The 24,829-nt window shown below is 41.9% G+C and overlaps 2 protein-coding genes across 5 annotated transcripts in view; one reads left to right on the top strand and one right to left on the bottom strand.

The window, feature by feature from the left end:
- The window catches only part of Usp37 (ubiquitin specific peptidase 37), a 73,243-nt gene extending 71,295 nt beyond the window's left edge, over positions 1-1,948 (bottom strand). For 3 of the 4 annotated variants that reach the window (XM_052193723.1, XM_052193726.1, XM_052193724.1), the window contains exon 1: positions 1,373-1,558. The gene's annotated coding sequence lies outside the window, so the exon portion shown is untranslated. Of the gene's footprint in view, positions 1-1,372; positions 1,559-1,863 lie in introns of those variants that run through there. The other variant, XM_052193725.1, reaches the window with a different exon arrangement.
- Positions 1,949-2,088: 140 nt separating this feature from the next.
- On the top strand, positions 2,089-22,949 carry Cnot9 (CCR4-NOT transcription complex subunit 9). Its single transcript, XM_052193727.1, has 8 exons — positions 2,089-2,172; positions 10,542-10,721; positions 12,057-12,172; positions 15,517-15,626; positions 16,348-16,457; positions 20,485-20,583; positions 21,077-21,168; positions 22,368-22,949. Exons 1-8 carry the CDS (start codon positions 2,149-2,151, stop codon positions 22,534-22,536), a joined length of 900 nt encoding a protein of 299 aa, XP_052049687.1. The 5' UTR covers positions 2,089-2,148; the 3' UTR covers positions 22,537-22,949.
- The last annotated feature ends 1,880 nt before the right edge of the window (positions 22,950-24,829 follow it).

Raw genomic sequence — 24,829 nt, 5'->3', positions numbered from 1 at the left:
GTGTGCAACCACTGCCCAGCTAAGAACACTTATTCTTATTTTACAGGTGAGAATAGAAGCAAGGGCAATCAAGTCCATATGAAAAACTGTGGTTTGAATTAGAAAAGTCAAAGTGAAGATGGTCAGAAATAGATGCAAAACATATATAGGAAGTAAAACAGAACTTGGAAAGGATATGAACACATGGGATGAAGAAATCAAGACTGCCTCTCAAGCTTCTATCCAGTGTAAGTGAACCAATGGATATGTGGCATCAAAATGGACATGCCACTTGTGGTGGTAGTAGACACTGGAAAGGAAAGAATTTGAGCACAGAGAGAAAGATCAAGACTCTAGTTTTTAAAGGTGTCATATTTGAAATTCCTAAGAGGAAAAAATCAGGTTGAGATATAAAGCAGACAGTTGGCTACTTGAACATGGAGCTGAAAATAAAAAATCTCAAGTTACCAACATATATTAGAATTTAAAGCTTAGGAATGGAAGGGCAACAGAAGAAAAGCCCAGTCCAACACCAGATCATTTTTCCCTGACAAAATTACCAAGACAACTGATTACATCTGTCCTTGGTTTTTCAGTCTCTTGTTTACCTTTTGTCAGTATGCAACACTATTCTTTTGGATATTCACCCAAATATTAACATGACAAATGACAAACATACCATACAAACACACTAGTGTTTGTCTAGCTCAGAAGCCTCCTCTAATACCTAACCCATTAAACCCAAATGGCCCCTTAACATTCCCTCTTAGATTAGCTCTTTCAGCTACAGACTCATTAGGTACTGCAACTCGCCAAAAGAATATCTGAAGAACACTACAGTACAACTCTCCAACGACCCGGGACTTTATTATCAATTACCTTTCTATTTTTCGCCAGATCTTGATTTGAAATTGATAAACTGGACATCGTCAGTGTCATGGCTAGATACGGGTAGCAACCAAACGCACAACAAAAATTACACTCCCTTTTAGCAAGTAACGTCTATGAGTAAGAAAGTAAAGAATGGTCAAGAGGGCGAGTGAGTATCGCATCCAAGGTCTTGATGAGTATATGGCAACAAAGTCGCCTGTAAAGGCAGCAGGCCTTGCAAGGAGGCACCAGAGACCACCTGAACCTTGGTGAAGAGAGGCTAGATTTAGGAAGCAGAAAAAGCAAGTGACAATACGGACGCTTTAAAGGAGAAGGGAAGTAAAGTAAAGAAGAAACACTCGAATGGGACACCTGTAAGGGATAGGGAGAGTCCAAGGCTCCGGAGCGAGCTGAGAAGCAGCCCGGCGAACTCTGGAGTGGACGGCGAGGGGGCGGACCGCACAGGGTGGGGGGGGTGCCGGGGAAAACGGCTCAATTCAGAAGCTGTCCCAGCTCGACTTACCTGTGCCAGAGGGTCCCAGCTCCGGACAAGCCTGCCGGAAGCACAAAGTTCTCGCGGAGGGGGTGGAGCCGAAAAGCTCGGCAGGAAGGGGCTCCCCTAGCTCCAGGCAGCAAGGCCGGTCTTTTCCCTAACACACCTAAACCCGCTGATGGCGGGAACTGTGACTACACGCAAACACGTACGGACGCACGCACTCTCGACGCAACCAGTCCAGGCGCGTGCGCGAAAGCGCGGAAGCCCTGCCCCTCAAGCATTCGCTCCGCCTCTCACCAAGCCCAGCCCCTAACCCCGACGGCACCGCCCCTGCCGTGACAGAACTGTAATACACATGCGCACTCTCTACTTTACCAACTTTGGACCTCCCACCATTTTCCTCTCGCTCAACCTGCTTGAGCATGCGCATTTCGTGTCCTTCCAAGCCAGCTGGCCTTTTCCCGCCCTTCTCTGGCCTTAGGAGGAAAGTCAGAGTTCAAGTTTCTCAGGGGACGTACCTGCGGTACCGGGGGGATACGAGGACCATTAGTTTGCAGACGTCGTTTTTATCCTGAATTTAAAGGCTCAAAGAACATACTTTGGGATTGTTTGCTAGGCCGAGGTCCAGGAGGCGGGAAAGAGCAGTGTGGGCGGAGGGTCGGAGGTGAGAGGTCAAAGGGCTGCGAAGGGGGCGGAGCGAGCCGGAGGCGGATGGCGGCTCTTCATCTTCGGCTGCAGAGTACCTGAAGCTGGGACGCGGGTCCGGTGTGACCGGCGGAAGGAGAGCGGCGGCGGCTCTAAACATGCATAGCCTGGCAACGGCAGCGGTGAGTGGTTCCGCCCGGATGTCCGTCTCGGCCTGTTTTCTAGCTCCCAGATCCGGGCCCCGAGTTCAGTTGCTTCTGCCCTTAGTCGCAAGGTCCGGGAGTCTCCACACGCTGACCGTGGCGGAGCCGGACCCTGGCTCTCCCCTCCCGACCCCTCTCCTGGCCTAGCGCGCGGCCTCTCGTGTTCTTTTCCGGCGCCGAGGCCTGGTCCCGCGCCCCGTGCTGCCCCAGCAGGCCATTCATTGATTCCTTTGCGCTCGGCGTCAGTTTCTGACGCCGGTTGTGTGTGTGCTGGGCGTCGGCGGGGATGAGGATAATTCCACGGCCATTCGCTCTGGCCCCGTGATCCTTGAACTCCTCGCCTAGGCACATCTCAGTGGTTAGGAAATGGGTTTCTAGCTCAAGCCACTTGCTTTGCATGAGGAAAGCCAAAGAATATCTGACTTAAGGTTCTCTGCATTTAAAGCCTTCGTCGCGTCTGTCGTCTTATTAACAAGAAAAACGAGTCATGTATTACACCTCCCTAAAGTCGTACTATGGCTTTCGGTTAAATTTAGAGAAAGTAGACTCCTTGGCCTCCAAGCCCCGTATGATGTGGTCCTTAGTCACGTTTATGGACTTGGTTTTTGTCACTTGCTCGCTAAAGTCCATCCAAAAAGTGTATGAACTTATCTGTTGCATATTCTCTACCTGGAATGTCTTTCTTAGGACTGTGCTTCCATACATACACAAGTCTACCTCAGAGTGACTTTTTCCAACCGTATTCATAGTAGCTTGTAACCCCAACATTTTCTCTTATAGAGCACCTGGTCCCAGTGTTTAATTACTGGATTTTTGTTTTATTTTATTTTTTTACTTGTGGGTTGTCTGTCAGGGGCAGGTATTTGGTGAGGCCTGTTTACTTGTTTTCCCCACCACTGGGACAGTTCCTACTACAAGGTAAGCACTCAAATAATGCTGACTGCCTACCTATGCTCAAAACCATATTGGCAGCATAGTTTAAGAAGAACACTTCCAGCCAGGCAGTGGTGCACACACCTTTAATCCCACCACTTGGGAGGCAGAGGCAGGCAGATTTCTGAGTTCAGCCTAGTAGTCTACAGGGTGTGTTCCAGGACAACCATGGCTACACAGAGAAACCCTGTCTTGAAAAAACAAAAACAAAACAAAACAAAAGGAACACTTCCAAAGGTCAGTTTTACTTTGTTTTACCAAAGGGAAATGCTATCAGGAAAATAATGTGCTGGGATTACGTTATGAGACAACACAATATAACGACTGAATAAAACATGAAAAACTACCTTAACATCAAGTATAAAGTGAAAATTTTAGGACAGTCATGTTTGGGAGGTAGAGGCAAGTAGATTTCTGTGAATTTTGAGGCCAGCCTGGTCTGTATGAAGAGTTCCAGGCCAGCATGATAGAGTGATCTCCTGACCAAAGAGAAAAGAAAAGCTTTCTCCAGAGCATGGTAGCGGCACATCTGTAACATCAGCTCAGACAGGAGATCAACAAGTTCAAGACCAGCCTGGCAATTTAATAAGACTATCTCAGAATACAGAGGCAGATGCTAACAACCAACTATTGAACTGGGCATGGGGTCCCCAATGGAGAAGCTGGAGGATGGTCCAAAGGAGCTGAAGGGGTTTACAGCCCCATGGGAAGAACATGATTTCGGTCACCCAGGTGCCCCAAGACTCCCAGAGACTGAACCATCAACCAAGGGACACACATGGATGGTTCCAGCCAAAAATGTGGCAGAGGAAGGCCTTGTTGGGCATCAATGAGAGGAATGGTCCTTGGTCAGGTAAAGGCTCAACAGAGGCCCGAACAAAAGGAAACTAAGGTGGGGTGGAGGGAGTATGTTGGGTGGAGGAGGCACGGGGAATGAAGGAAGGGGTAGGGGTCTTAGGGGAGGGGGGGTGATATTGGGAAAGGTTTTACCGTTGGCAATGTAAATGAAGACGATATTCAATATTAGCAAGGAAATTGGAAGTACTATTAAAGGACAATGAATGTAGGTTGTTATTCACTAAAGAGACAGTTATAAAAGATACTGAGGTAGTTGTAGTGTAGTATGGTCTTGCCATTATGAATTATATCTTAATATCACAATTATCATCAAAACAAATTTTTTTCTATTTTACACAAACAGAAAACAAGGGTTATATGCAGAATTAATAAAGGGGACGAGGGGAGATACCAGGTAAGAGCACTTGCTGTTCAAATCATAGCAACCTGAGTTCAAGTCCCCAGTACTCACATAAAAAGCCAGCTATAACTGCATGTCTGTAATCCCAGAGCGCCAAGATTACAGACAGAATCACCACTAGGGTTTGCTAACTACTAACCTAGCACCAGGTTCAGTGAGAAACCTCTTCTGTATACTTCAGCCCCACACCTGCACACCTGCACTCGTACTCTGTAAATGATAATGAAATATGATAATGAAAGGTGGATTGAGTTACAAGAGACTATACCATATGCACTGGAGTAGAGCCCTGTTTTAATCCTGGTCTGAGTATTGAGAATGGTAATTAATAGTCTAAATTAAATTCACAGATGATTTTGTAACTGGGAATGTTAATAGTTGAACTCACTAAGCAATTCCAACTGTTAATAAACTATAATTTAACAATAGTAAAATTTTGTTATGGTCATAAGAAATAATTTCTTCTTTGAAGGGAGGATGTTTGATTTCAGTCACATAGACCAGATGGGGATACTGAAAAGTAATTTTAGATAAATTGAACTCTGCCAAACACATTCACTGTGTGACCTTGAGCATGTTAATTCTTTATTAACCTGTTTCTTAAGATATAGTGAATCAACCATACCTCCTACCAGTAATTGCTAGGAAGCACGGGCCTCATCTGCAGCAGCAGAAAATCTGTTGTTGATGTAAATTATACTTACATGAAGTTGATGTTTCTTTCTTACAACAGAACTAAATAATTTCTAAGATCTTTTTTTTTTTTAAACTGCCTGAACCTGATAGTTACTTAATATAGTAGTTCCACTTTAACCATGACAGAATTGAATGATTACTATAGGCCACAAAACTCTATAGATAGCTAAACTGGATTGGGGGAGGGTGGTAAATTGGGTTTTGGAGGGGCGTTCAGTTTATTTACTTATTCTGGTTTTGGGGTTCAGGATTCCTCTATGTAGCCCTGACTGTCCTGGAGCTTGCTATGTAGGCTTAGCTGACCTTGAACTTGAAAGAGATCCACCTGCCTCTTCCTCCTAAGTGATGGGATTAAAGGCTCACGCCTGACTTAAACAGGGTCCTAAGCCACTTCAGGCTCCCAGTTCAGGATGCTTTCATTTACGGTGATATGTAGTTACTTGTAAGTTAAGATCTTTTTTGTTTTTTAATTTTTTAAAATGATTTATTTTTTATTTTATTAGCTTGGTGTTTTGAATTCATGTATGTCTATGTGAATGTGTTGGATCCCCTGGAATAGGAGTTAAAGTTATGAGCTGCCATGTGGGTGCTGGGAATTGAACCTATATCCTCTGGAAGAGCTCGTATTAAATGCTTTGTAATCTTATTTATAACTAGAGAATTTCTCCTAATATCAATGACATTCTTGATACTAGGTTTTCTTTTAGAATATGTTGAACTATAAACATAATGTTTAAAACTTTTATGTATTAATTAAAAGTCCACTTCAGGCAGGCGGGCATAACACCTGTAACCCTAAAAAAGAAAGAATATCATTTTTATATCGGATCTGATTTCCAGGCAGATAATAAGTAAAATTAGCAAAGACTTCAAGAGTCAGAGTTCTTGCTGGACAACCTGTGTTAGGTTTTTTGTTTTGATACAGTCTTGTCTGTAGGTAGCCTGGAACTTGCTGCATAGACTAGGCATCTCAAATTCACAGCAATCTACCTGCCTCTGCTTCCAGAGTATTGAAATTACAGGCATGAGCCTGGTTGCCATTTAAATTTTAATAACTTCTCATAATAACTGCCTTATTCCTCATCTATGAAATGAAGATGTGGGATCTGAAGAGATGATTCAGCAACTAAGTATTTGTACTGACGGAAGTTTAAGTCCTATCATTCACATTAGAAGGCTCAAAAATTCCAGGTCTGAGGGATGTCCTTTTCTAGCCTCTGGGTGCATGCATGTGCTGTACACATATATAGTCTCACATACACATAAGTAAAATAAGATAAATTTGTTTTTAATAATAAGGATAGGTTTTAAAATAGTGCCTAACAACAAGACTATGTAGAGAGTAGAGAGATGGCTCAGCAGTTAAGAGCAGCTGCTGCTTTTCCAGATGAACAAGGTTCAATTCCTAACACTAGCATAGCAGCTTACAACCATTACTCCTGTTCCATAAGATCTTGACACCCTTCAGGTCTTAAGCATTGCATATATGTTTTGTTCAGACACATATGCAGGTATAATGCTTGTCTTAGTTAACTGCTGTGAACAGACACCATAACCAAGGCAACTCTTATTAAGGACAACATTTAATTGAGACTAGCTTATAGGTTCAGAGGTTTAGTCCATTATCAAGGCAGAAACATGGCAGCATCCAGGCAGGCAAGGTTCAGGCAGAGCTGAGAGTTCTACCTCTTCATCTGACGGCTGCTAGCAGAATGCTGACTTCCAGGCAGCTAGGATGAGGATCTTAAAGCCCACAACAACAGTGACACACCTAATAGTGCCACTCCCAGGGCCAAGCATATACAAAGCATCACATTCCACTCACTGGCCCCCATAGGCTTGCTCAAACATATGAGTCTCTGAGGGATGTATCTAGCCAAAGTCTCTTCTGAAATTCATCCAATCACTTAACTGTAATCCCCAAAGCAAGACAGGAAACCAGCTGGACAAACTCCAAACGGCATCTCTATGTCTGATGTCAAAGTGGTCTTCAGATCTCCAACTCCTTTTTCATCTTTGCTGAGTGCAATAAACTTCTTTCTCCTGGGCTGGTTCTACTCCGTTAGCAGCTTTCCTCGGCAGATAGCCCACAGCTCTGGCATCTCAAACATCTTGGGATCTCCAAGGCAACTAACTTCAGTGCTATAGCTTCTTCTTTCACATGATCTTTTGTGCTCCTCCAAGGGGATGGTGTTACTTCTTTAGCTCTGCCCTCTGTGGCACTCTAAGCTTAGGTTGATCCACTCCACGGTTGCTGGTTGCTGCTGTTCTTGGTGATCATCCCATGGTACTGGCATCTCCAATATACTGGGGTCTTCTGCTGCAACTAGACTTCACCAATAGCCTCTCATAGGCTCTCTTCATGTTGCCAAGCCTCAAATCCTTTGTGTGACCCCTTCAGTCCTAGCTGTCAACTACAACTGAGGCTGCACCTTCACCAATGGCTTTCCATGGCCTTTCACAATGCCAAGCCTCAGCTGCTCTTCATGACTCCTTCATGCCTTCAAAACCAGTATCAGCTGGTGACTCTTTACCCAGCACATTACCAAGTACAGATGCAGCATGAGATACAACCTTGGCTAATCTCTGGAACACAGCTTCTTTGTGCTCAGAAAACACTTCTCAGAAAATTTAACCTCAGTGATGCTGGTCTCTTCTTAATCATTGCTAATTTCTTAGCTCCAGCTAACCAGCATCAAATTGTCCCAGTAGTCCCTTCTGTTCTGGACTCTAAAGCCAGAGTCATAAAGCCGAAGCTGCCAAACTCTGCTGCTTGCAGGAGCTGGAACGTGGCCCCTTGTTCTATGCCGCTGCCACTGGCTTTGTTTTCCAGCTCCTTCACTGCCTAAGCTTGGCTGTCTGGATCTTGCTCTGTAGATTGACCTTGAACTCAGAGATCTGCATGCCTGTTTCCTGGGACTAAAGGTGTGCATCACTATGCCTGTATCTAAATTTAGCTGGGTAGGACCTTGCCCCAGAAGGCCCACTCCCTTAATTTGTTATCTTCTTCAACACAGGATTCAGCTCTATTTTACTTCCTGGTACCCTTTAATACTCAAACCATATATTTTATATTTTTCCTTTCTCAGCTTGCTATGATTGTATGAAATGTTCTTTATGAGGCTTACCCAGAGAACAAAGTCTCTGCTCTGTGTTTCTGAGACTTCCTTTGTCAATGCAGTTAATCTGAGTCTTTTCACCTTAGCCTCAGGCAGACTCTTCAGACAAGGACAAAAAGTAACCACATTCTTCCCAAAATACCATACACCACATACTGATTCTACTCCTCGGAATCCTCTTAGGACAGCTTAGCACAGTTGAAATTACTCCCAGCAACAAAGTCTTCCATAGTCCTACTAGGATGGCCCATTAAGCCCCATTTAAAGTATTCCACTGCTTTCTAAATCCAAAGTCCCCAAATCCACATTCTTTAAAACAAAAACATGGTCAGTCATATCACAGCAATACCCTGGTCCCTGGTACCAACTTCTGTCTTAGTTAGGATTTTACTGCTGTGAACAGACACCATGACCAAGGCAATTCTTTATTTATTTTATGCATGTGAATATATTGTCTGTGTCTTCAGACATACCAGAAGAGGGCATCAGGTGCCATTCCAGATGTTTGTGAGGCACCATGTGGTTGCTGGGAATGGAACTCAGGACCTCTGGAAGAGCAGTCAGCCATCTCTCCAGCCCCACCCAAAGGACAAGATTTAATTGGGGCTGGCTTACAGGTTCCGTGGTTCAGTCCATTATCATCAAGGCAGGCATGAGAGCAGAGCTGAGAGTTCTACCTCTTCATCTGAAGGCTGCTAGCAGAATACTCACTTCTAGGCACCCCACAACCACAGTGACATATTTAGTCCAACAGGTCCATACTTTCTAATAGTACCATTTCCAGGGCCAAGCATATACAAACTATCACAACACCCATACACATAAAATAGAAACAAGTACGTTTATTTATTTATTTAGTGGTTAGTTTGTTTTGAGACAGTTTGCTTTAGGTCTTACTATGTAGACCAGGCTATCCTCAGACTCAGATTGCTTGTCCTGCCTCTCAAGTGCTAGAGTAAAGGGCACGTACTTCTAGATCCATCCCTAAATAAGTCTTTTTTTTTTTTCAAGACAGTGTTTCTCTGTATAGCCCTGGCTGTCCTGGAACTCACTCTGTAGACTAGGCTGGCCTCGAACTCAGAAATCCGCCTGCCTCTGCCTCCCCGGGTGCTGGGATTACAGGCGTGCGCCACCACCGCCCAGCAAGAATTTTATTTTTTGAGATTATAGTATAATTAATTACATAAGTTCCCTCTTTCCTTCCTACAAATTCTCCCATGTATCCTTACTCTCTTACTCTCTGAAATTTATGGCTACTTTTTACTTTAAAGGCAATTACATATTACTGTATACAAATATATATTCAGTTGGACTGAAGTACTGCTGTTACTAAAGTGAGAGTGAAATGAATAGGCATGATAAGAGGAACCCAGGTAGGCGCCAAACTGCCCTTTTGCTGCTAGGATGGCTGCAGAACTGAAGCTAGTGCCTTTAAGGGCCTCATTACGACACATTTGAAGTGGTTCTGGATCAAAGTTACATGGAGACTACAACCTCCACAGATCACCTCTGGAGGAGGTTATGAGTTTTGAGGTGTTGGTCTTATGTGTCTATACCACTGGCAGAGGCTCTATACCACTGGCAGAGGCTCTATCTGCTGGCATCAGATCCGCTCTGGGAAGGGAATATATGAGAATGGGACCTGGTACACAAGTGTCACAGCATGTTATCTGTTGACTTACAGGAAAATTGAGGTACAGAGTTGCTGAATACAAGTCACAGTCTAGTTCTTAGTGGAAGAAGAGGTCATGGAGTTTATTGGTGGTGGTGTATGTATGACAAGACTTGGGAGAAGGTTGCTTGGAAGGTATTGAGCAGCGTAGTTATTACATGTAGGACTTGTTCTATGAAAGCTAGATAGGCAGAGGACTTCAAGCTAAATTGTATCCTGTGTTTATGTTAATTTTTAAGGTGGTATAATAATCTAAACGTGCATTCTTTCTTTTTGTAGGAACATGTTTTACTAATTTCTTTATTTAGTATGGTCCATATCAAGCAATGACTTCATAAGAGGTTACATAATATTCCGTTATAAAGATGTGCCACACTATAGTTACACCATCTCTTATTGATAGCTGTTTGTTTTTTGACTTAAAGCATCATAATAGTAAGCATCCTAGTATTTTTTTCAGTACAGCCTAAATACACCGGTAACATAGCCTCCTAAACATGGACTCATTAACTGTCAAACAGGTTGAGTTACTTTGCATCAAATATATGTGTTTAACAATGCTCCTGTAATTTATAAACATGTAATTTACATGTTTATAAAGCACTACTGCAGGTTAAGACTTGGTTTAGTTGTACTAAGTTGACATTTGTTTTCTTGTTTTTCCCTAAAGCCTGTGCCTACTGCACTGGCCCAAGTGGACAGAGAGAAGATCTATCAGTGGATCAATGAACTGTCCAGTCCTGAGACAAGAGAAAATGCTTTGCTGGAGCTGAGCAAGAAGCGAGAGTCTGTCCCTGACCTTGCACCCATGCTATGGCATTCATTTGGTACTATTGCAGCACTTTTGCAGGTGGGTATATATCTACAAGTAGGCATTCAGTCATGTTTGTCACACTCGTGTTTTTCTCTTCCTGTGCTCAAATGATTTTTGAAGACTTGAGAATGATTGTTTAAATATTAATATTCTAAGACTCCATCTTTAAGAAGTCAGAGATATTTGCTAAATGCATATTTGGGGGTTCTACCCAGGAGATAAAATTTAGTTGATCTGAGAGGCAGACCTTAAAATCTCTGTTTAACAGGATAATCTAAGAACTACATTGAGATACAGCTTTTAGAAATACAGTGGGGTAGATCTGTTATAGCTGGGAAGAATATAGAAATAGTATGAGGACCATAGATATGGTCTAAAGTGGGGGGGGGGGTGAGGGGGGATGTTGAAATTAAGGTGCAGCAGCTGTAGGATTAAAGGTATGTTTCTGTGTGCATTAAAGAATAAATAAATACATCTGATAAGGTAGTTCATTGGATAAAGGCACTTGATGCCAAGCCTGACAACTTGAGTTTAAACTCTAGGTACAGGAGAGGTCTGAATCCTGCAGGTTGTCCTCTGATCTCTACACATGAGCTGTGATGTGTACACCACAAAAACAAATTAATAAAACTAAGAATAAATAACTAAAGTTCGGGTCAGCCCAGAATAGTGATAGGTGGGAAATAAGTTACTATGAAACAATTCTAGATCCCAAGATAATAGAATAAATGATTATCATTTATAACTATAAAGTTTCTCCCCAAATTACTAATAATCTTTCAAATCTGTTTGATAAATTCATATGCTATTTCTAACACATTTAGCCAAGAATCTATTAGTGTGATAAAAGGATTTGCAGCTAAAATAAATAGAACTATATTCAACATGGGTCTCATAAAGTAGAACACAACTTCCTAAAGTTACAAAAATAAGGATCCCTCAATTAGCTACGGGTTCTGAAGAGATGGCTGGCTCAGTGCAATGGTAAAGAACACCAGCTACTCTTCCAGAAGTCCTGGATTTGATTCCCAGCACCTACATTGTAGCTTACAACCAGCTATAACTCTAGTTCCCAGGAATCTGATACCCTTTTTCTGGTCTCTGGGCACTGCATACATGTGATGTAGACACACATGCAGGCAAAACACCTACACACATAAAATACAGTAAAATAAAGACTAGCTGCAAAATGTAGGGGAAAGTATAGGAGACCCAGCATTCCTACAGACACATAGGAAAAGGTCTTGCCTACTTAGTTTAGTATGCTTGTAATGAAAGGATAATTCAGTTTCTGCAGGAATTAAAGTTACTATGCTCCAACAACTGGTAATTTGTGATTAATTGCTGTCTGGGATTCTTTTCATTTTTCAGGAAATTGTAAATATTTATCCATCTATCAACCCTCCAACCTTGACGGCACACCAGTCTAACAGAGTTTGCAACGCTCTAGCATTGCTGCAGTGTGTGGCCTCACACCCAGAGACCAGGTAAATGTTTTTTGAGTGTTGGCAAATTAATGGGGGTGGGTGAGTATTTTATAGGAACTTATATACCTTTGCTGAGTGATCAGAGAAAGGAGAGGCAATGTAGTGCATGGATAAGTCTTCAGAACTCTTTTATTTTTTGCTCATTCGTGACAGTGACTTTTTTCTTACAGTTTTTACTGTGTTGGCTATTTTCAATATACTTTCTGTATGTCTCTTGGCTTTTTTGTGTGTATAATGTTTTATCTATTGGTTTTGGAGTTGGTGGGTATTTGAGGGGAAGGCTACTTCATTTCTTTTGTTTTGAGACAAAATGTTTTTGTTTTCATAGCTGAGACTGACCTTAAACTGTCTTTTCTTATTTTTATGGGGGGGGGGGGGTTATTTGAAACAGAGTTCTCTGTGTATCCCTGGCTGTAATGTATCTCACTCTGTAGATCAGGCTGACCTCGAATGCACAGAGATCCACCTGCCACTGCTGCTACCCCAACCCCACCCAACCCCACCCTAGCTTTGGCCTTAAACTGTTAATGCTTCTACCTCTGTCTTCCAGGTGCTGAGAGCATAGGCGTGTACCACCTTTTTCTTGTTTTTCTGTGACTGTTGACCTGTATATTTCTACATTGTTAAGTTTGATAACTATTTTTAGTTTCTGGTTACAGATTTGACTTAAGTATGACATGTTTTAAAATGAAGCAAAATACAATTCCATGCCTTTAACAACATAAGAACAGTTTACTAATTTAGTGTTTTGCTATGTTCTAAGAGAAAAGATTTTGCTTAACTACCTTAAAGAATATTTTCTGTCAGTGATTCAATCCCATATATAGAAACAGAGCTTTAAGCCTCCCATGATTGTTCATACTTATAATTCCAGTGCTCAGGGGGCTTGCTAAAGAGCGAAGCCCTCTTCCAAAAAAACAAAATTAAGTAATCATTTTATGTTTATTTAAATCAGAGTCCTCTTACAGCAGCTAAATTTTAAAGAACAATGGTCATATCACAGGGAAGATAATATATGGTAGGCACATGGGCACTTACCTTTTTAAAATCATGGTAGACACTGGGCCACGATAGTTACACGGTGCATGTCAGATAATAGGAACTCAGTAAATATTTTTAAGCACTTTTTCTCATAAAATTCAGATTTTTTTCATTTTTTTTTAGATATTTTATTTATTTACATTTCAAATGTTATCCCCTTTCCTGGTTTCCCCCCCAGGAAGCCCCCTATCCCATTTTCCCTTTCCCCTAGGTTGGGTCATTGAGCCTTCACAGGACCAAGGGCCTCCCCTTCCATTGGTGTCAAATAAGGCCAACCTCTGCTACATAGGAGATGGGAGCCATGGGTCCCTCCATGTGTACTCTTTGGTTGGTGGTTTAGTCCCTGGGAGCTCTGGGGGGGTCTGGGTTGGTTGCTATTGTTGATCTTCATAAGGGTTTCATACCCCTTCAGCTTCTTCAGTCCTTTTTCTAGCTCCTCCATTGGGGACCCAGATTTGATTTCTAAAGCCTTTTTTGTTTGTGTTTGGGACAAGGTCTCGCTGTGTAGCTCTGGCTGTCTAGGGACTCTAGCTGGTCTCAAACTCAGTAATATCCTCCTGCCTTTGCTTCCCCAGTGCTGGGATTAAAGGTTTGTGCCATTGCACCTTGCTTCAGAGTCCTTCTTAGTTTAGAATTCTAGGCAGCCTCTGTAATTTAAATGAGGATTGACATGCAAGGTAAAGCTTTTTTGCCATATTGTCATATGTGAAAAAGTAGAGAAAATCCTGCTCAAGAAACTGCTTTGAGGCCAGTGAAATGGGTCAGCAAGTAAAGGAACTTGTGCCTACACTTGACAACCTGAATTCCATCCCCAGGACTCACATGGTAGAAGGAGAAATGAGCATGACTGCACTACTCTCTACTAACATAAAATAAATAATCTGCTGTAGCTTTTTATTGCCTTCTTTTTGTCCAGTTTCCTTATGAAGTCTGAGTGTTTAGTTAGTGCTGACCTGTCAGAAACTTTAAAAAGCTGCTAAGAAATTTATCTTAGATGGGTGTAATAGTACAGACATAAAATTCCACCACTGGGAAGGCAGAGGCAGGAAGTACTGCAAATTCAAGACCAGTCTGGACTACTTAATGTAGTGAGACTTTCCTAGTCTCATAACCCCAAAAAATAATTATATGCACTTAAAAGAAGTACATAAATAACAATAGATGATTTTCTGTATTAGCTGCCTGGACATATTAACTACAAGCTAAAATGCTTTCAAGATATTTGGTATATTTGGTATGCCAAACAAAAAAAAAGGAAAATGTGTCTTTAAGCACAGCAAAGTAGGTGGACATAGTTGGGTCTATCTGTAATCTCATATCACTTGGGAATTCAGAAGTCCAAAGTCACGCTCAGCAACGTGGTAAGTTTAAGGCCACTCTGGGCTGGGTAAGATCCTGTACAGACAAACAGACCTAATAGTGATTTCTTTGTTTTGGTATCTTGTTTTAAAATAAGGTTTTATCTGACTGAAAAAGACCTCTTTTTGTGTTTTGCATGTGTGCTCAAGGACATACACATGTGCCCTGCTGCCACTCATTCCTATCTAGGTGATTGTGGAACTTGCAAGATCCCCATGCAACTAGAAAGTGCCAGAAGCAGTTGTAAACTATGGGAAATAGATATGAGAATTAACTCCAGTCCCAGAAAATTCTCTTAATTACCAAAATGAAGAATCTCTTTAGCACTAAAGTAGCTTTTGCCTTTGGGAGTTGGGGAGACAATGTCTCCAGGCTAGCCACAGTTCAGGATCATGGTTCTCCTGCTTTAGGCAGGCCTGAGTGCTAGGTTTCTGTGTAGATATACAGCAAAACAATGCCTTTAACATTTATGGCTTGATTTTTTTGTTTGGGGGGGGGTTGTTTTGTTTATTTTGAGTTAATCAGTTTTTAAGGCATTTAGTGCAGATTAAAAGTAACTTGTGTTATTTAATCATCCTAGCCTGAGTTGCTGTTCGACATTGACATCTTGTGCTGAGTCTTTTTATGCTGTGTCAGTGAGGGCAGGAAGGTAGCCTTCTCAGCAGTGTAGACTTGTCTGGATTCTGTGGCTGGATGCTAACATCTCTCACTTCTGACAAATACATCTCCAAATATTAATACATGTATCCTAGGGGACAAAATTATACATTAAGAATACTGATCAACAAAAAGCTAGTCAAATTCTTTTCTGAAGATTCCTCCCCCTGGCAGTCTCACCTTCTGCCTCAGACGTAGACATGGGCTCTGACTTCTGTCTGGTTGTCTCACCTTCTGCCTCAGACGTAGACATGGGCCCTGACTTCTGTCTGGTTCTTTTCTTTCAGGTCAGCCTTTCTGGCAGCACACATCCCGCTCTTTTTGTACCCCTTTTTGCACACAGTCAGCAAAACTCGTCCCTTTGAATATCTTCGGCTCACCAGCCTTGGAGTTATTGGTAAGTTTTTTGTTTTGTTTTGTTTTTCTTGAGACAGTCTTATGTAGCCCAGGTTGGCCTCAGGCTTACTATGTAGCTGAGGATACCCTTGAATTTTTTCAAATTTTTATCCTTTAACCTCTACCTCCTTACAAGCATGCTTCATCATACTTGATATGGTTTTTTAATGAGGAGTTGGGTTGAACCCAGTGTTTTATGCATTCTAGGTAAGCATGCTACCAATTGAATGGCACTGATATCCTAGGTCAGTTATCAGGGACATTTTGTAAGCCTGAGATTCTTACTGATAATAGTGGTCTAAATTGTGTGGTTCACTTCTCACAGCTTGTTCATTTTATGTCTTTAACATCATCTATACTAGTAAGTGCTCACAAGCTTAGCAGGCACCATTCTCAATAATCGTTAATAAAGCTGTGGGAGTCAGAAATCAGGGTCTGACCGTAGCTTCAAATCACAGAGAGTATTGTGTCTGGCAAGAACTTTTTCTTTTGTTTTTTTGGGGGGAGGGTTTCGAGACAGGGCTTCTTTGCCGGGATTACATTCATGACTCGCTACATTGGACTTTTCTGCTTTTTGTTTAAATGGATATTTAATGGATTCCCTGACACAGAAATTACAGTCTGTTTGTCACATTACTTGCTTTTGTGAACAATACAGAGTAAACATAATTTGAAAGCCTTTTTTTTTTTTAAATAACTTTGCTTGTCCATATTTTCTTTAGGGGCCTTGGTTAAAACAGATGAGCAAGAAGTAATCAACTTTTTATTGACAACAGAAATCATCCCTTTGTGTTTGCGCATCATGGAATCTGGAAGTGAACTTTCTAAAACGGTACGTGCTTTAAGTGAGACTCACCAATTTTTTTAAGATTTATTATATATAAATATATAATATATAATATATTAATATAAATAATATAATATATTCTATTATGTAAAATAAATTTATATAAATATCATATATGTATGAGCACAACGTAGCTGTCTTCAGACACAGCAGAAGAGGGCGTCGGGTCCCATTGCACATGGTCATGAACCACTATGTGATGTGGCTGCTGGGAAAGGAATTCAGAACCTCTGGAAGAGCAGCCAGTGCTCTTGACCTCTGAGCCATCTCTCCAGTCCCGGATTCACTGTTGTTTTGGCTCTGGAGCTGTTCCTTCGTGGCTCTAGAACCATTTTCTGCTGCTTCAGATTTTTCACTTTCAAAATGTTTTATATTTGTAAGTGTATTTATTTGTATGGGTGTGACTGTGCCATGTGCTCCTGTGGAGATAAAGACAACTTTGGAGAGTTGGCTCTCACATTCTGTCTTGTCTTTGTGGTTTCTACTGCTGTGAGCTGGTCCACAGGCTTCTGGGCATTTGTGGGATTACAGGGTCAAATGTGGATCATCAGGCTTACATAGTCAGTGTCTTAGTTAAGGTTTCTATTGCTGTGATAATATACAAAGATTAAAAGTAACTTGGGGTCAAAAGGGTTTATTTCCTTTTACAGCTTGTAGTCTAAGGAAGTCGAAGCAGAAAGTCAGGGCAAGAACTGATGCCGAGGCTATACAGGAGTGCTGCTGCTGGCTTGCTCCACATAGCTTGCTCAGCTTTCTTAAAGACCACCAGCCCCCTGCACACATATAGTACACATAAACTCATTCTCTCTTAAATTTGGAACAATATTTCTGTCTCAGACTCGTACAGACTGTATGTATGTCATGTATAACATGCCTACATGAATTTCTCTCTGTCTCCCTCTCCCTCTCCTTCCCCTAACTCTCCCCTCTGTCTCGTAATTCCTTGTAGCCCAGGTTATGGGCTTGTACCACAGTACCAGGCTTGTTTTTAATTTTTTGTGCAACAATTAAAACACTTTGCCCATAGTAGGTACATGTTGAAATAAAGGTCCTCAGCCGAGGCTGTTATGATGTAATAACCTGGGAAATATTTTTAAAATACAGGGTGTGGTGCTGGAGAGATGGTTCAGTGGTTAAATACTATTTTTCCAGAGGACCCAAGTTCAATCCCCATCACCCATATGGTGGCTCACAACCACCTAAAACTCTGATGTCCCCTTCTTTTCTCCATAGCATTGCATGCACACAGTGTACAGACATAGATGAAGGCAAATCACCCGTACACATAAAAATAGACAAGTCTTTTAAAATATGAGTCTGGAAAAATGGCTTAGGTAAGAACACTTGCTCCATAATCATGGCAACTGGAGTTCAGATTTCAGTACTGGTGTACCAAACATAGCAGACTGCATCCTATGAACACCTATACCCCACTCTGAGCAGATAGAGATTGGAGAATGCTACGGCTTGCTGGCCTCTAGCCTACAGGAAAACACAAATCCCAGGTTCAGGTAGAGACCCTGCCTGGAAGTAATAGGCAAAAAGTGATAGACAAGAGGCTCTGGCACCCTCTAGCTTCTGCACAGACTCACAACATTACATGCACACATAGACAGACAGACATCGTTAATAAGTGTAGATATCTAGGCCTAGACCTACTATGAATGCTTTTCCAGGGTGGTAAAGTTTAGTTGGATTGGTGGGTTAGTTGATTAGCTAATTGTATATGTTTTTATTTGTGTGTACACATGTCACAGCACACAAATGAAGGACAGAGGACAGTCTATGGTAGTTGGTTCTCTCCTTTCAGCATATGGACCTTGGTTACTGAAGGGTTTTCAAGTGTCCTTACCCACAGGGCTATCTCACTAAGGTTGGTCGGTTTAAACCCTGCTAAGTAAATATAAAATGTAACTGTTTAGGAACCAGGCATTATCCACTAAACTAGACAAAAGTATGACTCCACAGACTCACACCAGGTATGTTCTCAAGAGAAATGAGCTATTATGTATGTCAAAATATGTATGAGAACGTTTATGACATTTCTACTTTTAAAGATTGAAAAGTGGTATGATCATAAATAACCACATTAAAACTGTGGTCTGATGGGTGATGCCAATGGTTCTAACTGTGTTAAAGAAAGCAGCATGAATTTTTACTGTGACTCCACCTAGGTGAAGTTCGAAAACAAGGAAAAGAGCTAGAGAAATGGACTGGCAGTAAGACCAGTGTTTCTTCCAGAAGACCTGGGTTCACTTTTCATCATCCACAGAACAACCTACAGCGATCTTTAGCTCCAACCCCGTGGATGCACCGAGCTGTCTCTCTGGCTATCATGGGCATGTGGCATGCACATGGTACACATTCATGCAGACAAAACACTCACTCCATTTAACAAAAAGCCAAGCTTTTGGTGGGGCCTTAGACTTTTAATTATTGATGGTTACCTGTACAGGATCAGTATTAACTGGGAAAAGCTAAAGGCTAAGCTGTTTCATTTAAGCTGTTGTGGTGTACAGATAAAGTATTCAAACTAAAAACTCACCAAGTAATACTCTGTTAGTGAGTTTGTTCTTTGCTATGGTTTGCATTAGTTGCCTATCAATAGCATGACAAATTAGCAGAATGAAGTGATAGCTTAATTTATAAATTTATTCTCAGTTCTAGAAGCCACAAGTCAGTTTCAATAAGCTAAAATCAAACCAGGTAGAATAGGGCCAGGGTTCCTCTAGAGGCAGTAGAGGGGAGTCTTTTACATGCCATTTCACTTCTAGAGTTATGTTCCTTGGGTGCTGTTACATGTGGTTCCCTTCTGCAAGCAATCAAGCATGTTCTCATCTCATTCTCTTGTATTCCCTCCTTTGTGGTTAAATTTCCATCTCTCTGTTAGAATGATGTTTATTGATTATTGGGACCTGTGTGGGTAATCTCTCTAGCTCAAGATCCCTAATCATATCTGCAAAGATCCTTTTGTACATATGAGACAGCACTCTCAGGGTTTGACGATTAAGCTTTGGCTACCTTTGAAGTATATTATTTGACCCGTTATACCTCATATATACAGTGAGATATATGCAGTGTTATACCTCAGTGGAACAATAACAGCTGTTCTGATGGCACCAAAGAAAGATAATCATTATCCTAATTGTCTGCAATTGTGACTCCTGCCTGTAATTCTAACACTTAGTAGGCTGAGGCAAGGGCATGTTTTCCTGAGAGTTTGAGCTAGCTAGCCTTGGTTACAGAGTAAGACCCTATCTCAAACCTCTTCCCCAAGATCATGATTGTCTGATTTAAAACAGGACGGGGTGGGGGGGGTGGCGGGCAGGGGATTATGTGCAGCACTGGAGAGATGGCTCAGTGGTTAAGAACACTGACTGTTCTTGCAATGGTCCTGAGTTCAAATCCCAGCAACCACATGGTGGCTCACAACCATCTGTAATAAGATCTGACACCTTTCTGGTGTGTCTGAAAATGGCTGCAGTGTACTTACATAAAATAATAAATCTTGGGGCCAGAGCAAGCGGGACTGGAGTAAGTAAAGGTCCTGAGTTCAATTTCCAGCAACCACAGGCTCTGGTTGTGTGTTCATATACATAAAATAAATCTTTAAAAAAAATAGGAGCTTGGGGAGGGAGGGGGTTGAGCCCCTGTTCTGAGCTGGTTTGGTATTCACTGTGTAGTCAAGGCTGGCCTCAAATGTTATGCAATCCTCCTGGTAATTATCTAGGGCTTTCCCTTTTATATAAAATGAGAACAATGGTATGTACTTTGTGGTCTCAATAGGAAAAGTGAAGCCTATAAATAGCCTTTAGAAAAAAATTCTGACATAGTAATTGTTCAGCACAATAATATTTGTTCTGATTGTGTGATGCTTGATAATGTTATGTAAAATGTGCAGGGGACTCGGCTTGTTGTACACGTTGAGCGCTGATCATGCCTAGTTGTGTGAGTCGGAGTCTCTTAAATGACAGGTCTGAGCAGCTCTTTAGGCTTCTTTGTTGTCCTGCAGGTTGCCACGTTCATCCTCCAGAAGATCCTCTTAGATGACACTGGTTTGGCTTATATATGTCAGACATATGAGCGCTTTTCCCATGTTGCCATGATCTTGGTGAGTTCATTCCTTTACTCTCTTCGCAGTTTTACTTCAATCACAAAGCTTAGTCCCTTTGTAACTGGCCCAAAACTTAGTTTTCTAACTAGAAATAACTGTTCTGGCCAGGTACAGTGGTGTGCCTGTCATCCCAGTGTCTATAAGGCAGAGGAGGCAATTGGCTGCCTGTGGGATTGGAGCAGCAACATGGGTTTCTCACCAGCCAAATGAGGAAGTAGTGTCCTATCCCAAAAACACTAGCTGGAATGGTAGTATATGTCTTTAATCCCAGAATTCTGGAGGCAGAGGCAGGCAGATCTCTGTGAGTTTGAGTCTAGCCTGATCTATATAGCAAGTGCTTGGCTAGCCAAGACAACATATAGAGCTTTTCTCAAAAGGGGGTGAAAAAATCTCGGAAACTTTATAACGATTTTTAAATGATCTGATCTCTGGTGTCAGTTCAAATTATTTTGTGACTTTTCCCCCCATACCTTTGTTTTGGGTAAAACAGGGTAAAATGGTCCTGCAGCTATCCAAAGAACCATCTGCCCGTCTGCTGAAGCATGTAGTAAGATGTTACCTTCGACTCTCAGATAATCCCAGGTAAAGATTTACAGGACTAAGAAGATTTTGGTGAAATAGTCTCATGAATGGATTCCAGTGTTATGGCTCAGATCCTCTGTCTTGAGAACTGGAATGCATATAACTTTAGTTTATCTAAGACAAACTTAAGTTCCTGTTAAAATCTAAAATTCTGATTTTAAAATGCACTAGTTATTTTCCTGTTGTAACTCTGTCCTACCTTGACATTCCCGAAGCCCTAGCAATTTCAAGGGAGGCTAGTACGGTCTGGGCTTTCTGTGGCCACTCCAAGTAGTCAAGAATGAGCTTTAAAGGTCTCTTGCAAAGTCCTGTAGCCGAGGTTTTTTTTAGCTTGCAGTTCTCTGTTTCCTGTAAGCTGTTGAGCTTATTACTTTTTCTTGGTAGGTTCAAGAACTCTGCCAGAATTGTGCACTTTGTAGATGTAATGCACTTCAGAAATGTTCGACCTTTTCTCCTATTAATCCATAATTTATGATGAAAGCTACATGTTCCGATCTGCTAAGCCACATAATGGAGCGCTTTCTGAGCTCCTAAGAATCAGTGGCTTGACTAATGTGAACTGGGGTGATTTGAGCCGTAGCTGTTCTTTGATCATTTTCTCCATTTTTCAGTACCCCCGAGTTTGCAATACTTACTAGGAATTATACTTGTTTGAGTATGAGTTGTAACTGTTCAGAACAGCTCTGTATGGAGTTGGTATTTTCTTATTTTAAATTTCTAGATTAAAAACTGCTACCATGGTTTTTACTCTTCATTTTTTATTAAGGTTTTCAAATATAAAGTTGAAACATTTCTGTAAAGCCATAATTGGTGTTAGTGTAGAATTAAAATTGGTTTATCTTACAAATGAGGTCACATCTGCTGTTAGTGTACAATTTTTTAAATAATTCCATTTCTCATAAGCTATATCTAATGGTATTTTGACAATATTATAATAAATCAGAACAAAGTTTGGAGTGAACTATTGCATATTATTCCATTTTACTTTTATATGAAATTCTGCATTAGATTGTGTTGAAAATATTTGTGGACTACATAACACCTGCTTTAAGGAATTCTAAGTTTCTTGGTGTAACTTGATAACCATAGATTCATAGGAAGTTGTATATTTATTTATATCTAAGAAAGGGGGTCTTCCCAGCCCCCAAATGTGGGCTTATTTGTTGTCTTTCTGGTTGGTTTGTTTGTTTCTGATGTAGGGCACGTGAAGCACTCAGACAGTGCCTCCCTGACCAGCTGAAGGACACAACCTTTGCCCAGGTGCTAAAAGACGACACCACCACGAAACGCTGGCTTGCACAGCTGGTGAAGAACCTGCAAGAGGGTCAGGTCACCGACCCCCGGGGGATTCCCCTGCCCCCGCAGTGACCCTGGATGTTCCCTCTCACTGCTACCCTACATTGGTAGTGAGGGTAGCACCTAGGAAGAAAACAGCTCAGGTTTTATTGCCGACTGGGAATAGACAACCTCACTGCTGAACTGTACTGGAGAAAAGGGGCAAGGTACCCCACTGAGGTGTGGGGGTTGACTGGAGGTCCTGGATCCCCCTGCTGCTCCCAGGAATTGGGCTCCTGACAGCAGTCTGCTACCACAGCCCCAGGAGAGTGTCAACACCAGCAAATGCTATATATCAGCATGCCCAAGATGACCCTGCTCCTCGACCTCTACCTAGCCACTGGTAGAGAGAGGAGATGTGGTAATAGCAGCAACACTCTAGGCATGGAGAGCACCTGGGACCAAGCCATGTGGCTTTTTTTTTTTAAAAAAACAAACAAACAAACTTTGCCTTCCTGGACAACTCAAGGTGTGTCTTTTAATTCTCTCTCACACAGTATTTGTTTACTTTGAATTTTTGTTTTTAATCTCAAAAGAGAGAGGTGTGTTTAATGGACACAAGCTGTAGTTTTCAGCAAAATTTTGTCAATTGGCACTGTTTACAAGTCTGTTAGCTGCATAAGCTCAATAAAAAGTTGGTCTGGGCATTGCACCCCCTCTGGCAGACCAATAGCTGCATCAGGCTCTTGTGTGGAATGGGAGGCAGGGGAGAGGAAAGCCAGAGGCCAAGCAGAAACTCCATGCCTGGTCTCTGCCCCTGTTCTTGCCTTCCCACACCTGGCTGCTGTGAGGACATTCGCCGTGGTTCTGGCTTCTGTGCTAGCCTATCCACATCTCCGCGCTTTCCCTTTCTTCCCACTTAGACTTAAAGCAGGCGTCTTAATTACTCAACCTTCCCTAAAAGAAAATTGTACTGGGGCAGAAGGGGTGCCAGTTCTTCAGATTGAGATCTTCAGAGATAATTTCCGGGTGTCTTCTCAAACTGAGCAAGCACCTGGATCCAAATGGTAGGCTACATGACCTCGTTCTCTAGCCTGAGTTTCAGTAGCGCCATCTCTCCTCGTGATTATACTTGAAGCAGTATTAGCTGAATGAGTTTCTTCAGATTTAAAATGAATAGCTGGACTCTCTGCTGGATCATTCTCCTCTTTCTTTTAACATGCTTTCTTTGGTCTATAGAAACTACAGGGTTGCCACTGAAATGTTTTTTACTTGTTAATAGTGTCAGAGTTCCCCTTGCATCTCCATTGGCTTGACTCTCAACCTGTTACTGTAAACTGTGATCCTTCCCACCATCAGCCTTTGTTTTCTCATCCTCATCTCCAAAGATGGGATTGTTATTCCAGCTCAAGAGAGATCCCAATCTTCAGCCTGTGTCTCACACACTTAAAGATGTCTGTATTAAGTTTGAAGAGGTTATAAAGGGACAGATGCTCTGTCTGGAACCTTTGCAGAGGCAGTTGTGCCAACCAAAGGGCTTTAAGCTGACTTTCACAAGGGGAGCCAGACTTGTTTGTTGTCTTTAGAGCCAAGAAAGTAGTAATTAAGTGGCCTAGGTTTAGGGGGGTTAGAGTGAGCATTTATCCCCTGCCTTCCAAATTGAAGAGGACCTGGCCTCAAACCTGAAGAAGAAAAGTCTCAGCAAAGAACAGCATCTTGATAAATGTCTTGATTCACTCAGCAGCTTGTGATCTGGAAAGTTCACTGGGTACCCTGATTTTTGAAATTCGCCTTCCTGCTGAGCTGAAATCTCTCATTCCACTTCACTGGGGGAGCAGCTGAGGCTTGGGGCCTTGCTCCCTGGAACATTCTCTCCATCTTTTGGTGCATTGGCCATGTTACTGTGCCAATAGTGTCTTAATTCATGTCCCATCTATCCTCAGCTGGCCTTGGACTTACATAGGTGAATGGGGAGGGGCGCAGTGGGTCTTCTGTGGTTGGTCCTGATGGTGTGTGTACTGTATAGAGACTCCTCCCCTTATTTTATGTTTCCATCCCTCACCCTCAACAGGATTAAAATAAAAAGTGCTCTGGTTTTTTAAATTTTTTTCTTTTAATTGGAGAGTTTATTCCATCAGTATAGAAATATCTAGGTACTTTAATCTGGTGATCATTGTTAGACCTGCCTCTACCCTGACTGCTTACACAGAGACTATCCTGCTAAGAGGACAATGGTGGTTCCTTTGTGGATAGATTTTTAGGTGGCTAAAAGGCTATAGCTGATCATGAAAGCTCTTTGGATGTCTAGGACAGTGGCCCTTACCTGATAAAGTGTCTCTTGCACAGGCAGAACCTCATTCCTGGCTTCTGTGCCTGTGAGTAGGAG

The sequence above is a fragment of the Apodemus sylvaticus genome, chromosome 9 (genome assembly GCF_947179515.1).
Source record: "Apodemus sylvaticus chromosome 9, mApoSyl1.1, whole genome shotgun sequence".
NCBI lineage: Eukaryota > Metazoa > Chordata > Mammalia > Rodentia > Muridae > Apodemus > Apodemus sylvaticus.
Note: the sequence above shows the minus strand (reverse complement) of the source record. Positions and strands in the feature narration are given on the sequence as shown.

Bases quoted from the DNA above. Each gene is read 5' to 3' on its own strand.
- Cnot9 (XM_052193727.1), top strand. From the start codon at position 2,149: ATGCATAGCCTGGCAACGGCAGCG. The intron at 12,173-15,516 runs GTAAATGTTTTT...CTTTTCTTTCAG, and splicing joins GCCTCACACCCAGAGACCAG to GTCAGCCTTTCTGGCAGCAC. The intron at 16,458-20,484 runs GTACGTGCTTTA...GTTGTCCTGCAG, and splicing joins GAAGTGAACTTTCTAAAACG to GTTGCCACGTTCATCCTCCA.